General features: G+C 40.1%; 1 protein-coding gene across 4 annotated transcripts in view; it reads left to right on the top strand.

The window, feature by feature from the left end:
- Positions 1 to 10,545, top strand: part of FAM171A1 (family with sequence similarity 171 member A1) — a 147,029-nt gene extending 136,484 nt beyond the window's left edge. For all 4 annotated transcript variants that reach the window (XM_074984797.1, XM_074984800.1, XM_074984798.1 and 1 more), the window contains 3 exons: positions 3,511 to 3,627; positions 5,044 to 5,158; positions 6,063 to 10,545. In XM_074984797.1, the coding sequence (XP_074840898.1) occupies positions 3,511 to 3,627; positions 5,044 to 5,158; positions 6,063 to 7,755 (1,925 nt within the window). In that variant the 3' untranslated portion in view covers positions 7,756 to 10,545. The remainder of the gene's footprint in view (positions 1 to 3,510; positions 3,628 to 5,043; positions 5,159 to 6,062) is intronic.
- The last annotated feature ends 2,339 nt before the right edge of the window (positions 10,546 to 12,884 follow it).

The raw sequence follows: 12,884 nt of genomic DNA, 5'->3' as shown, positions 1-12,884 counted from the left end.
TACTTTTTAGTAGCATATGGTCATTTTGCATTTAGCATCATGTCTTTGATTTTTTTTTCCCAAGCCACGGTGGTTTTGTTTTCAAGAATGGCCCTGCTGAGGATGGTAGAACATAGAGGTTTCATCTGTGGGGCAGTGTCCTTGCTGATCGTTGTTTTAGTCTCAGACAGAAGCTATTGTAAGAAGAGTTGGATGAAGCAAGGATATTTCCCATGAGATTGCTGGCTCTGTTTTTAGCTTCTCATTCAAGGCTATTAGAGAAACAAATTGACATGGGGGAAGATCAAGAGGGAAAATGGCTTCTTGAGAGAGATTGATTTTATTCCTTCAGCCTACTAGACACTTGTTTTGTGACCTTGGGCAAGTCATTTCAGTCTCTCTCTGCCTCTGATAATACTTCCCTGTATTGTAGGGGTGTCCTTTACACAAATAAATTCCTCTAAATTAGATGCTCAAAGTACAATGTTGATGCTGATATTGTGTGAAATGAAAGATTATACCTACTGGAGACCTCCCTTACAACACAGAAAATACTAATTTCCTGTCCAACCCCCACACTCCACAGCAGTAGTGAATGAGATTACTGGCTACATGTTCAACCACGTTTCAAATGCCAGGTTGGTATAAATTGATGATTTCCACCTGTATGTAGTACTCCGTCTAATTTTACATGGCATGCAAAAAACTTTTATTATAGAAACAAGCTCTTTGCTGAGACAAGAATTATGGTTTACAGAGATTTTATTAGGTAGGAGAAAAAATAATGTTCAAATATATTTTTACAATAAGCCATACATCTCACATTTTCCAAATTTGATCATGTAAATAATTTAAGAAATAGAGTAGAAATCATTGGTATGTTGAGGTTAATTTTGTGTAATTGCATGTTAATTAATCAAATCTCTTAAATGTGTGTTAGAATAATTTTCAAATGTTCACCTTCTCTCTGCAGCAACATCTTCCTCTAATTCAGCGGTTCCCAAACTGTGTTCTGGTGGGACACTGGTGTTCCACAAGCTATTGCAAAGTGTTCTGCCAGTGAAATTGATTAATGGCAGTCAGTTCCCCATTCTCAGGGAAAATAATACATTTTGGGATGCAATCAGCTCAGTTTTACAGTTTTGCTCACTGCTGGCTTAGGCCTACAGTAAACTGTGGCTCAAGCCCCCTGGTCCCAGCTTAAAACACACCCCCGGTCCTGCCTGGCCATGGCTCAACCCTCACCCCAGCCCCAGCTCAAACTCCCTGGCCTCACACAGCTGCAACTTAACCCTCCCCTCCCCAATCCCCATGTGGCTGCAGCTCAACCCCCCCCGGCCCTTTGCGGCTGTGGCTCCAGCCCCCATACCCGTCTCAACCCCCTTGCTTTGCGCGCCTGTGGCTCAGAACCCCTGACCCCACGCAGCTACGGCTCAAACCCCCACCCCATGCCCATCTCAACCCCCATGGCCCTGTGCAGCTGCCAATCCCTGTGTCAACCCTCCAACCCTGCACAGCTGCGGCTCAACTCCCTTGACCCTGGCTTCCCCCCGCATCCCTGCACAGCTCCAGCTCAACCTCCCCCCCACCCTGCCAGCCCCAGCTCAAACCCCCTGGCCCTGCATGGCTGCAACTCAATCCCCCTGGCCCCAGCTGAACCTCCCCAGCCCCCCGGCCCCATACAGCCCCAGCTGAAACCTCCTGGCCCCACACAGCCCTGGCTCAACCCCTCATAGTAAGTATGATGTAAAAAAGATTAAGTGTTCTGTGGAGAGCACCATGACAGCCAAGTATTCCACAATTGTAAAAAGTTTGGGAACTGCTGCTCTAATTCATTGGTGTCATCATAAGAAGGGTTTCATTTCAGCCCAGAGATGCTAATGACCATTTTGGGGAAAGGCTAGTCAGAATACAATATATCTTTCTCTTGAAAATGTGTGAGGGCAAACTGAAATGTTGAGGTTACCTTTCTAGCAGAAATTTATAACGAGAAGGCATTTACCCGTTGAAGCTACTATGTTTGCTAATTTGATATATTTTATATAATATAGTTTATATATTTTGATAAATGTATGAAGCGCTCCATTTTTATTTAGTTTTTTTTTTAATTTATTGTCCAATTCAGCACCTGCTGGTGAAGTAAAACAGAAGTGCTGGAACTACATCAGTCTGAACTTGTCTTTTGGAAGTCTTACTATTCAGAGAGGCATTCTAAAATCAGTGCAAAATTTTGTCTGAACGGCAAAGATGTTTTTCCTGAGGAATATTAGCTGCACCACGACATACAGCAATTTCCTCTACTTGCAATAGTCCTTCAGAAGCCTGAGAAGTACAGTAATCCAGTGTGTCATTCAAAGAGAATGTGGCAGTCTACTAGCATTAATTAAAATGCTTTGTTGGCTCAGAAAATTAAGCCATTTGTATTAGGCCCCAGAGTAGGAAACTTAATATGTAATAAAATGCAAATAGTTATCTAAATATAATATTTTTTCTTACAGCGCATTGCAAACCACAGCTTTATCTTTTAAAGATAGAAACACCATTTTTTTTAAAGTTAGTACTATGCATATATCTGGATGAAAGCCTGACCAGCTTAATTTCCTTTAGATTATCAATACCTGTTTGTTTGAAATATAGTTACACTATTTCCCATGACAAGAATGTTTTCAAAAATACATAGTAAACACTTGTCACATCTACATGCTTCTAAAAGGCAATTGCAAGTGAGAGATATGGAGCTGTGTTTTGCGGAGTACGTGTGCCTTTATGTATATCCATATTCCTGACAAGGAATTCTTTGCAGCCAAAAGAAAAGCTTGGGGAGAGTTGCTATAATTCCACAATGCCTCTTCCAACAGTGAGAATTCCAAAAGGTTCTTGTAGATTTGAAGCAATATATTTGAAGTCTCTATGTAATAATTTCCCTCAAACAGAGGGAACCCAGGATGGCAACCAGTAATTCCCACGTCCATTTTATAAGTTTAAATAGCTTGACTTCATTTTAAACAACTTCTTTCAGTGTGAAGCTTCTCAAATGAGTTCTTGTGGAAGGACTCAGAGGGCTGGTGTGCACTACCATAGGATATCGATCTAGGCTGTGCAACTTGAGCTATGCAAATTATGCAACTGAAGTCAATGTACTTAGACCTACTTATTGTGGTGTTTTTGCTGTGGTGTGTCGACTGGAGGCACTCTCCTCTCAACTCCCCTTGGGCTTCTTGTTGAGGTGGAGTATCAGAGTCTATGGGACATCTATTGGCAGTCAATTTATTGCATCTGTACTAGGCATAATAAATCAACCCCAGATGGATCAACTCCAGTCTGGACTGTAGTGAAGACATGCCCAGATGACTGCATAAGAGATAAGTGTTAAAGACCTACAAGTTCCCCATGTCTTTAAAATGATGTGTGACTTACCATATTTATTATAAATTTTAAGGCAAATGTTTTGTTGCAGTTTATTTTTTCCTTGTATATACAGATTTCATATTAAAAAACCAGATGTTCTATTTTGGGTCTTGTGTTTTGTAGGGACATGGCTGAAGAGTAGTTTGGGGCTTGTACAACAAGAAGGAAATCAGCTGACCTGGACATACATTGCTCCACAGTTGGGTTATTGGGTTGCAGCCATGTCTCCTACTAACCCAGGTAAGATTGAATTGAGATGTATTATTATTTCTAATAATAAATATTAATGACTTAGTATATAACACTTATTTTTCAAGATGACCTCATCTGAGATGCCACATCTTGATCAGTAATGGATTTTTATGAAAGAGAAATCTCAAACCAAAGGGTTAATATCTTTTTGGGTAAGGGGAGGAATCTGGGTACTCAAAACCACTTATATCTGAAATTTTACAATGAAGTATTCCTGGTACCAGTGTCACTTGTGTCACCACTATCTGTTAAATTAATTGCTAGAAAGTGAGGGGGAAAATGATATCAATGTATTTGTAAATTGCAAGAATTACTAAAACATCTTTTATGATATTTCTGAAATAGATTCACCTGACACTACTACAGTTGCAATTTAGAGTCTTCTTAATTGTTCTTTTTATAGCTTTTGAAAGCTAGCATTTTGGAATTTTGCCCTGACACCTGCTATAATATCATTGACTTCATTAAGCTTGCACCACATGTAAATTTGGCCCTAAATAAGCAACGTACCAGATTCTCTACTGGTTGACTTCCCTTAGTAGTTTGTCATTGGTTGACATTCAGGATAACAGAAAAATCGGTGTAAACTAGCTGTGATGTATACCTGTACTCTTGATGCTGTTCATGTTGTGGCTAGATAATTTTTCCTCTCCTCCATTTTCTCTTTCCTCCCGCCTCCATGGTCAGCTCTCTTGTTTCAGTTCCTCTGCTTCCAGTAAAAACAAAGGCACCTTTGTTTAAACCAAACAAAACCACCTCTTCAGAGAGGCTTCATTCATTAGGTTTGGTAAGTTCAGAACAGAGGTAGGGTGATGAAAATACCTTAACCTGCCTACTCAAACAAGCCGAACTATATATAACACATAAACAAAGCAACCCACTGTGTAAGGATTAGTTCCAATTGACTTGAAGTGGAGCTATTGGAAACCAGTACCTCTAAAAGATGAAGCTCTTAAAGGGCCACATCTGCTATTTACTGCAACATGATAAAATTTTGGTTAAAAAGAAATCTCAAAATAGGTAGCATAGGGAAAGCATTAGTTCCTGTGGCATGCACTCTGTTTGAAGCCACTGCAGTGGCTTCTGCACTTCATCTGTGTGAGGTCAGGGGGCACTGTGGTATTGTATAGACCCAGACAGCAATGAACAGCATGTCAATGCTAAGCTTGCAGTCAGGTGGATTTCCATAGAACAAACTGTGTGGAGTTGTTGCCAGCAGAACTATCAGTCATTCTCTCTGCTTCTTGCACAGATGTGGCATAAGCACAGGCAGGGAGCTCCTAATGGCAGTTTGCTTACTTAACATCCTGACCACATGGAAGAAGGTGTCATTACTGTCACTTAACTGCCTCTCTCTGTTTAGAGGTTGGTCACAAGTCTAAACTCTATTTTCTGGTTTTCTAGGTCCCCCTGTAACACAGGATATTACCACCTACCACACGATGTTCCTCTTGGCAATTCTAGGAGGGATGGCTCTCATTCTTGTGGTTTTATTATGTCTCCTTTTGTATTACTGCAGGTAAAGTTTACCATTTTGGTCATTCAGTTTGCATTTAGAGTGTAAGCATTCTTCCTTGCCTGGTGGTGAAATTATGTACTATTTTCTGTTGAAACAATTTTACATTAAAAAAAGAAAGAGACAATAAGATAAAATCCTTCTTCTGGTTGTTGGTTGCATATGATACAAGCTGTACTCCCCAGGTTTGTTAGGAAAGGGGTTGTATGAAGGGTGGCACCTTTATACAACCCCTTTCCTAACAAACATGGGGAATACAGCACCTTTATACCATACAGATTTTCTGTAGATAATGTTTTTGTGCTGTAGATCAAAGAGAAGATGTGTGTATCCTGAGCCATAACTCTGTGGGTGTGTCTACATGGGCACAAATCTTCAAAATAGCCATGCTAATGGCCGTTTAGAAGATTACTAATGAGGCGCTGAATTGAATATTCAGCGCCTCCTTAGCATTAGGACGCTTCCGGCCGCAGCGCTTCGAAAGCGCGTGGCTCAGCACGGCTACACAGGGGTCCTTTTCGAAGGGACCCCCCACCTTTCTAAATCCCCTTATGCCGATCGCTGATCGGGATAAGGGGATTTCAAAAGGTGCGGGGTCCTTTCGAAAAAGACCCCCATCTGGACAAGACGCACAGGAGCGAAATGTGGCAATTTTGAAGAGCTGTGGCTGCCAGCATGCTAACGAGGCATCTCATTAGTAATCTGTGAAATGGCCATTTGTGTGGCCATTTCAAAGATTAGTGCTAGTGTAGACATGGCCACTGATTCTTTTTTTATTTAGATTCTCTACTGAGAGTTGGATTTCTAATAATTACTTGAAAATCCCCTGTTATTTCATGCCTGCCGATTTTATTTATATAGAACAGTCATAAGCATATGTAACACTTTTTGTTATGATACACTGTAGGAGGAAGTGTTTGAAACCACGTCAGCACCATAAGAAACTGCAGCTTTCTACAGCATTGGATGGTTCTAAGAAAGATCAGTCAACCTCCATGTCCCACATCAATTTAATATTTTCCCGTCGGGAGTCAGAATTTCCTGGTGGGATATCTGTTGCCAGCAATGGGCAAGCTGAAAACTCAGGCGCCAAGGAGTTAATCAGTGCTGTCCACATGGAGATGGTATCTTCAAGTGGAGAAGCAGATTTGCACACTCCTATGCTCAAACATTCGTACAGTACCTCACAGGAATTTAGCTCCCGAGAGGAACTGCTTTCTCATAAGGAGAAACGAATCTCCTTAGAGAACCTGACTCCTAGTGGGACTTTGAGAAAAGACTATCATAAATCAGTGGATACTTTTCCTTCAAAATCAAGAAATTCCATGGAAACATCAGAAGGATATGAGTCCCCTAACAAAGAAGATTACAGGAGAAGTTACAATGCTATGCTGTCTCAGCCCTTATTTGAAAAACAAGAGAGTCAAGCATCCATAAATCATATTTCTTCAGGAAGTAAATACAATATTCAGGAACAAATGTACCCCTCCCCTTCAGCCCCTGAGAAAGAACTGCTAGACTGCAGACCTACTGAATGTATGATGTCTCGGTCTGTCGATCATCTTGAAAGACCTACATCGTTTCCTCGACCAGGTCAGTTGATCTGCTGCAATTCTGTTGACCAAGTTAATGACAGTGTTTACAGAAAAGTATTGCCTACATTGGTTATACCAGGTCATTACGTGAAATTACCAGGAGAACATCCTTATGTAAGCCAACCCTTGGTTGCTCCATCTGACCAGCAGATTGATATTGAAAGACTTCAGGCTGAGCTATCTAACCCTCATGCACAGCTTTTTCCACATCCTCAGCAGCAGATGCAACCTCAGCAGTTATCATCACAAGCAATATCTCACCAACATTTGCAAGATGCGGGTGCAAGTGAATGGAGTCCACAAAATGCTTCTATGTCCGAGTCCATATCCATTCCTGCCTCACTTAATGACGCATCTCTGGCTCAAATGAACAGTGAAGTGCAGCTCCTTACGGAAAAAGCTCTGATGGAACTGGGGGGTGGAAAGCCATTGCCACATCCTCGAGCATGGTTTGTTTCTCTAGATGGACGTTCAAATGCTCACATTAGACATTCATACATTGATCTCCAAAGAGCTGGAAGGAATGGAAGTAATGATGCCAGTTTGGATTCTGGGGTTGATATGAATGAACCAAAATCTGCCCGAAGGGGAAGAGGAGACCATTTGCCCCTGCAACAGACTCACCGACCACTACAGGAGAACCGTCAAAGAGAGCAGAAAGTTTCAGATGGCACAGCTTATACGCAACTTGTGTATTTGGATGAAATGGACCAAAGTGGCAGTGAATGTGGAACAGCAGTTTGCAGCCCTGAGGACAGTACCCTAAGAAGTCTCTTGGATGGCACTAGCAGGCGAAGTGGTGTCCAGTTGCCCAGCCTGCAGGAGGAAACAATAAAAAGAACTGTGGAAACCACACCTGACCCACTAACTAGTCCTGAACATGGAACATCTGTCCATGATGAAGATGACGATGACGATGAAGATGAAGATGACCAAGGAGAAGATAAAAAGAGTCCTTGGCAAAAACGAGAGGAAAGACCACTGATGGCTTTCAATTTAAAATGAGCTATTGCAAATCCACCTTTCTGTGGAGTATGAAATTGCCAAATATTCTTTCTGTGGAAGTACTTAATTGTTTGTGGAAAAGAAAAAGAAAATTTGTGGTGGGCAACATTGAATGAACTTTAAATGCATTACTGTGTAAATGTTAGAAAAGAATTAAATCGTTACTCTGTAAAGTGATTTAATGGACGCCTCCAGTGAGACAGCTGTAAGAAGTGTGTGATTGGCGGTATTTCATTTACTTGATGTTAGTCATCAAGAATGTTGAATATACTGACAAAATTGTTTTGGCAGGTTTATAACCTCAAATCTCCTCTGAGCAGGAGCAGGTGAAACTTTGTTATGTTTTCTTAAACCAATTTTATCATGATAATGCTACTGAAAGGGTATCTTAAACATAAGAATTTGACACTTGGTGTCTAAAGTTATGCATTATCTCAAAGGAAGGCTATGCATTGCTGCTTTTTAATAATATTTTGCTTATACTATGCTTTTTGTATTTTTACAAGTTGGTTGTAAACATTTTGGCTACATCTACATGGGCAGCCTCTCTCCACAGAGAAACCTCATCAGTATGTCCATCGACAGATAGCGTCTACACACAAAAGCAAGCCACTCTGTCGACAGAGAGCAGCCAGACTGCCCTGCCCTTTGTTGACAGAATGGCTGACAGGAAGCTCTGCAAACAGGGCTGCCTGGGGAATCAGAAGCCCTCTCTATCGACAGAAGTGTCTACACGGGGACTCTGTCAACAAAATCCAACAGGCATTATACCTGATCAGGGAGAGGTATAACACTGCTGGCTGAACAGCTGAGTTTTGTCAACAAAATCTCAACAGAGCACTTTAACCGTGTTGTTACTTGGCGAGTTTTTGTCGATAAAGGCCCAGTTTTGTTGACAGATGCTGCCTATATAGACTTAGCCTTTATGTCTGTATTATAATCTGTTCAGCAATTTGTTTTAATGTAAAACTGCAGAAAGCTTCAGTAGCATCTTTTGGTATTGGAGCCTTTTTATTAAACAAAACTGAATTCTGTGTCAGCTGCAAAACCTGCAGTTCTGGTCTCAGTAACTCCAAGTGCCTTTTTTACAGTAACAATGAACAGTCATTTCTTTTTCTAATTCCTCTTAATTGATTTGTTTGGATTTTATAAATTTCTGAAATTGTAGCTTTTTTGTTTAAAACTGCATGCCACCAAGTGTCCCATTTGTGCTGCGCATTTCTCATTTCAATACAGTGTATTCTCTAGTTATCATGTGTACTGTGGATTCTGTTTAGCTAATGTAGACTAAAGGACATTTTAAAGGCCCTGATGAAGCTAAGAAGATAGTTTCATTGACTGTATATGTGGTTACTTTCCTCTGGAATCCTGTGAGCTAATCTAGCTCATATTACACGGACTATGTACCGAGCAAGTGAACAGAATGTGCTTTAAATTTTGGGGGGAAATTATGTACTATCCAAAAGTGCCAGAAATACTCTTCTGTGCTTTCTCTTTACAGAGCTGCTTGGTTATCCAAAAATTATAATTGAAAATAAACTTGAAAAAAAAAACTTTGTGAGAGTTTCTCTGTATCAGGAATCTCGTTGTTGAGCAGGCAAAACTATTTTGGTTTTTGTTTTTCTTATTCATTCTGTGAGTCATTATTTAAAAAAAAAATCTATCTTAATTTACTATACATTTAGGCCCCCATTCAGGAAAGCATCACTATCCAGAAAAACACTTAAGCATGTACTTAAGTCTTATTTAAGGCAATTAGGGTAAGTGTGTGCTTTTCTGAAGGTGGTCCTAAGGACAGATAGGAAGAAGAGATCTACATCCTCCACTTCTGTGGATTTCTTCCACTACATTCAGTGTATTGTTCAGTATTTAGTTCAATCATTTCCAGTAGCATTAGCAGCAACTCTTTGCAAAGTAGTTATGTAATCTCTTGAAGCCTTTACAGAAACGTTTTCTATTAAATATTTCACATTGAATGATTTTGTTGTGATTCAAGCCTAAAGATGAACTATAATATAGTGTACCGTACCTGACAGAAATGTACTATGTTTGTACCATGCATCAAATATTTAAACCGCTGTTATGTATCATTGTTAGTCACATCTCAGGCCTCATTCTGTTCCTTTTGAAGTTTTTGGGAGTTTTCCCACTGACTTCAAGGGATGCAAGATTGAGGCCTATGATGTGTATATATAGTGTGGCCAGATCCTCACAGTTTTAGGAATAATTCTCTTGAAATCAATGGGCATTTATCAGACTTCCAAGGCTACTAGTACGGTCTTGATTAATTTGACTATTATATAAAATAGATTTTGATTAAACCTACATTGAGGTTACTGCAATTACTATGGAAATTATTTTTCAGCAAGGGAATTTCTTAAAACTATATGAAAATTGTTCCTTTTTAGAGTACATTCATATTTATATTTAATCTTTTTAAAATGACTTTTCAAAAATCCATTTCATTGTCTTATAAAGACAAAGCATTACTAAACAAAATTGCAGAAATTTATTTTTTAAAACAGACTATAAATTTCTGTTGCTTTTAAGGGGAAACCATAGAGATGTTTGCCAATTTGTGCTGTATATAAATTCGACTTGAAGTGAACTAACTCAAGGTGGATATTTGCATTTTAAATAGTATTTATATTTTCAATACCATGAATACTCACCCTAATGTCATATTTTGATTGTCAGAGTGTATGTATAAAGTATGAGCCTCATAAATCTGAGCTGTCTGAATGACATAAGTGACATTAGAAAAGAATAATAAAAATCAAATGACAGAGTTCTTGGTAACTGGCTGAGGTATTATAGTATTACAGTAATAAAGAGTTAACTCTTCCCATAATCTCACGGTGAAATGATGCTAATCCTGCGCTGACTTTCTTTTATTATCAAAACCACGCTAACCCAGATTTGGTAAAATATGAAGTCACTTATATTTTCCAGCTGCACAATGATATAGAGCCAGATTAAATGTGCTAAAATCTGTAGAACCAAGTTGAAATTCCAGAATAGGACTTGACATGGTCACTGGTAGGTCATGAGCAACAAAAATTCATAGATACCCATAACCTATTCCTGACTTCTAATAAAATTAACTCTGACAAAATGTGGGGATGAGAGCCTGAGCCCTCCTGTAGGAGGGGAAGTGGGGGTCCAGCACCTGCCACCTACACCTCAAGACTGAAGCTGAAAATGTCACAGTCTGTGACTTTTGGAGACCATCATGGAATAATCTTGGCTTTAGTCATAAAGCAGTTTGATGGTGATTTATTTGTATTATCATAGTGCCTAGGAGCCCTTACTGTCGACCAGGCCCTCTTCTTTCTAGGTCTGCTATTCAAGCCTCAGTGGTTCAACAGTGAAATTAGTGATCAGCATTACCCAAAAAAGTTGTGGTAGTGTGAATTCATTGTTTCATTTATTATAGTACAGGTTCAACCTCTCTCATCCATCACCCTAGGAACCTGACCGGTGCCAGATGAGAGAATTTGCCAGACGATAGAAAGTCAATATTTTGCGGCACATCACCACTACTTCCACTGCTCACTAGGCTCTTAGAAAACATTTAGGGATAAATTGTAGCTAAATAACAGCACAGAACACTGAGAGCCAAGACTGGTGGCTTCAAATAAATTTTATGGGACCACAGGAAACTTGGCCACACCCATGATAAGTGGTCATCCGGCTAACTAAACTCACGACAGATGATGGAGTTTGCTAGATGAGACTGTTCCAGATGAGAGCGTTTCAACCTGTACTACACATATTTAAACAGTATGATGTGAAATATTTAATTTATACGTGCCATTTTCACAGCCAGATGACTGACCAAGTATTATTTTCATCAACTATGGCTGGTTAATAATAAAAGCATCCTGACTGGATAATAACAGATTGTTAACAAATCACACAGTGTGTTAATGTCATGTCCTGTGAAGAGCTACAGCAGGGGTGGCCAACCCATGGCTCTGGAGCCACATGCAGCTCTTTGACTATTAAATGTGGCTGCTCCTCAGAGCCATATGCTGGGAGTGCCATCAGCCACTCTGCACATGCGCCCCACTGCTTGGGAAAAGAAGTGTATGGCAGTGACAGTGGAGGCTCTGCAGTGATGGTCGTGGCAGCTCTGGTGAGCCACCGGCATCAAGTTAGATAGAGGGAGAGGTGCCTGTCTCTGGGGGAGGGTGGAGAATTGGGTTACAACAGGGGGCTGGGGGTGCCTGGTTCTGGGGGAGAACATTGAGCCATGTATTATATATTTATTTTTATCTAGCTGTAGATAATATATATCTATATAGATAGATAAAAATAAATATATTTGGCTCTTTGCACTCTGTCTGTCTCTCTTCATCCCCAACTGGTTGGCCACACCTGAGCTACAGGAAGCATATTAAAATACCATTTGTGGCTCATGCACTTCACTATTGAGTGTCACTGTTGTAGGTGCAGTAGAAGCATGGAACCAAAGGAAAGTCCCTGCCCCAAGGAGCTTGTAGTGTGTGTCTGACACACGTTCTAGAAGAACAAGATATTCTGGTAGCAAGTGCAAGTAGCAAATAATAACTAGCATGAAAAAAATTTAAAGGTAATTGAGACAAAGCTGTGATCCTCTTTCACAGGGCAATGATAGAGTTGACCAGTACCGGAGAAGTGAGACAGACAACTGACATTGTTAAAATAGTCTTGGACATGTTTTCTTTCTTAAGCAGTCTTTCCAATTTTTCCTACCTTTTAGGATGTTTTTAAACTTATTCTCAAAAGCCACATGTCACAAGCATCCAACTTTCTGAGCTAGTATGTACGGATTTCACCATGCAAGATAATGGAGATGGATGTAGAACCCCTTCCCTGTGTAAATGGATGAGATGGTATGATTCACTGTGTCTCTGGGAATGCTGCAGCTCCTGATGGAACTGGAGGATGAGATTTGTAATCAGCAAACATTCACTTCAACAGTTTAGGTAGGCAGCTCCCTTTCCTCCATGGTAGGTCACTATTGTCTGTATAGATAAGACTAAACTTTTTTTTTTTTAATAACTTAGCTCCAAAAACTGCATAAACATGCTCTAATCCCAATGAGGTATGGAATCTTGCTCTTCTAAAAGTAACATACAATAGAC

The sequence above is a fragment of the Carettochelys insculpta genome, chromosome 2, assembly GCF_033958435.1.
Source record: "Carettochelys insculpta isolate YL-2023 chromosome 2, ASM3395843v1, whole genome shotgun sequence".
Taxonomy (NCBI): Eukaryota; Metazoa; Chordata; order Testudines; family Carettochelyidae; genus Carettochelys; species Carettochelys insculpta.
This window is presented reverse-complemented; position numbering and strand designations above follow the sequence as displayed.